The sequence below is a fragment of the Amphimedon queenslandica genome, unplaced genomic scaffold (genome assembly GCF_000090795.2).
Source record: "Amphimedon queenslandica unplaced genomic scaffold, v1.1 AMPQUscaffold_7227_Cont20820, whole genome shotgun sequence".
Lineage (NCBI taxonomy): Eukaryota > Metazoa > Porifera > Demospongiae > Haplosclerida > Niphatidae > Amphimedon > Amphimedon queenslandica.
Window position 1 is genome coordinate 1 of NW_003552487.1, and position 2,045 is coordinate 2,045.

At 35.5% G+C, this 2,045-nt stretch overlaps 1 protein-coding gene across 1 annotated transcript; it reads left to right on the forward strand.

Moving 5' to 3' along the window:
* Positions 1-547: 547 nt before the first annotated feature.
* Positions 548-1,312, forward strand: LOC105315888 (uncharacterized; the record flags this gene model as incomplete). The annotated part of the gene is made up of 1 exon (XM_011410656.1): positions 548-1,312. A coding segment is annotated over one exon (765 nt), but the record flags the coding sequence as incomplete, so codon positions are not given.
* Between the last annotated feature and the right edge of the window lie 733 nt (positions 1,313-2,045).

Here is a 2,045-nt window from a genome sequence, read left to right on the forward strand (position 1 = left end):
TTCGCGCGCCCTTAGCACCCTCCTGTTCAATTTCAGGATACGCCAGTGCTACGCCAGTATCCAAAAGCCTACTGCAAGTGTGTGGATTTTTAAGAAGTCACGTTCTGCATACTTCAGTAGTTTTCAATCAATGTTTATACATAGATGTGTTGTTATAACAACATTATCATTGATATTATACAGAAGTATACTGAATGTGACTTAATACTTAAAAATAGACACACTTGCAGCAGCTTAGACGGCCCGTTGGATACTCTCTTTAGGTATTATTTACTCTTGGTTATAATATGATGAATATTCCATAAAGCCCATTCAGGCTGCCAATGGCAATATGAATACAAAATTCTATATACATGTACATAATTCAGTTTCTCTAAATAGTATGAATCACATTATTTCAGCTGTATCAACAACACAACACCACTTGGTAATGAAATTAACAACTACCAGCCTGAGTGAGCCACACTAAGGCCTGGTTTACACTACTACATTTTAAAGCAAAACAAATATATTTTTGGTACTAAACTTCGTGAAGTAAAAAAAAAAGACGCATTATGATCCTGGAGATGGTTCGTTAGAAATAGATTATCGTCAGTTAGAAGAGAAGGTATTCAAATCCACAGTTGATAAAATCCTTGAGTGCGTTAAGTCTGCTTTTGATGAGCTAACAGATCATATTGATACAGTTTATCTAGTAGGAGGGTTTGGAGGGTGTAGGTTTGTTAGGCAAAGGATAGAAGAAGCTATTGCTGAGCATTGTGGCATGCTTTATGATAATATAGTGTGTCCAATACAACCAGATCTTGCTGTTGTAACAGGAGCAGTAATGTGGAGGAAAGATCCTAACATAATCCAATCACGTACTGCTGATGCTACCTATGGGACAGTTATTAATGCTGTATTTGACCCAGCAATACATGATGAACATTACAAGCGTGTAGATGAAGATGGTTTATATTTCAGTGGCAAAGTCTTTAAAGTATTTGTACTCAAAGGAGAAGAAATAAAGGATGAAGTATATAAAACTACACTAATACCTTCTTCTCAAAAAAGCACACAAATAACTATTCCTATATACTGTACAGTAAATGATGGAGTTCAGTATGTCAGAGATAAAGAAGGTAAACCAACAGTATGTGAGATTGGCAAGCTAATACTCAATATTCCTAATCCTGATAATGTACCAAGAAAAGAGAGAAAATATGACATATTAATGGATTTCAGTGGTACAGAGATACAAGCAAGAGCTCAGTATAGTATCACTGGAGAAGAAGTGAAAACAGTTTGTGACTTTCTATCAAAACAAGACTAACAACAATAACTTAACTAAACTAAAATAGTAATAAAAATTAATAGTATTTACTTACTAATGCATCCAGCTGAAGCATTTTATTATTTGGTCTTCCAACTTTTTAGTGAAAACTAGTGTACTTCAGCTATCCATGTACTGTATTTTAATTTACATGCATGCATTGTTTCTACTCTCATATTCTCTCTTTCTCTTTTTTAAATATTTTTATATACATCATTAGGATTAAATAATACCTACAGCACTAGCGGGAGCTGAGGGGGCTTGTTCATTGCTGGGCTCAGAAAAAAATTAGTCAAATCCTGGACTTTTGCATTACTACCAAGCCTCTTAACAAAGTTATCTAGCCCCCTGATCATGATTTCAGCAGTTTTCAGTGCTTTCAGGAGCAATCAGAAGTCGTCAGAAGTAGTAGTATGCTTGAAATTATCTTGACCCCACCTGTAATTCATGAAAATGAAGGAAAACACCCTTTTACTGCCGTAAAAAGGGGTATAGCCAAAATCACGGCATGCTTCGCGCGCCCTTAGCACCCTCCTGTTCCAATTTCAGGATACGCCAGTGCTACGCCAGTATCCAAAAGCCTACTGCAAGTGTGTGGATTTTTAAGAAGTCACGTTCTGCATACTTCAGTAGTTTTCAATCAATGTTTATACATAGATGTGTTGTTATAACAACATTATCATTGATATTATACAGAAGTATACTGAATGTGACTTAATACTTAAAAATAGAC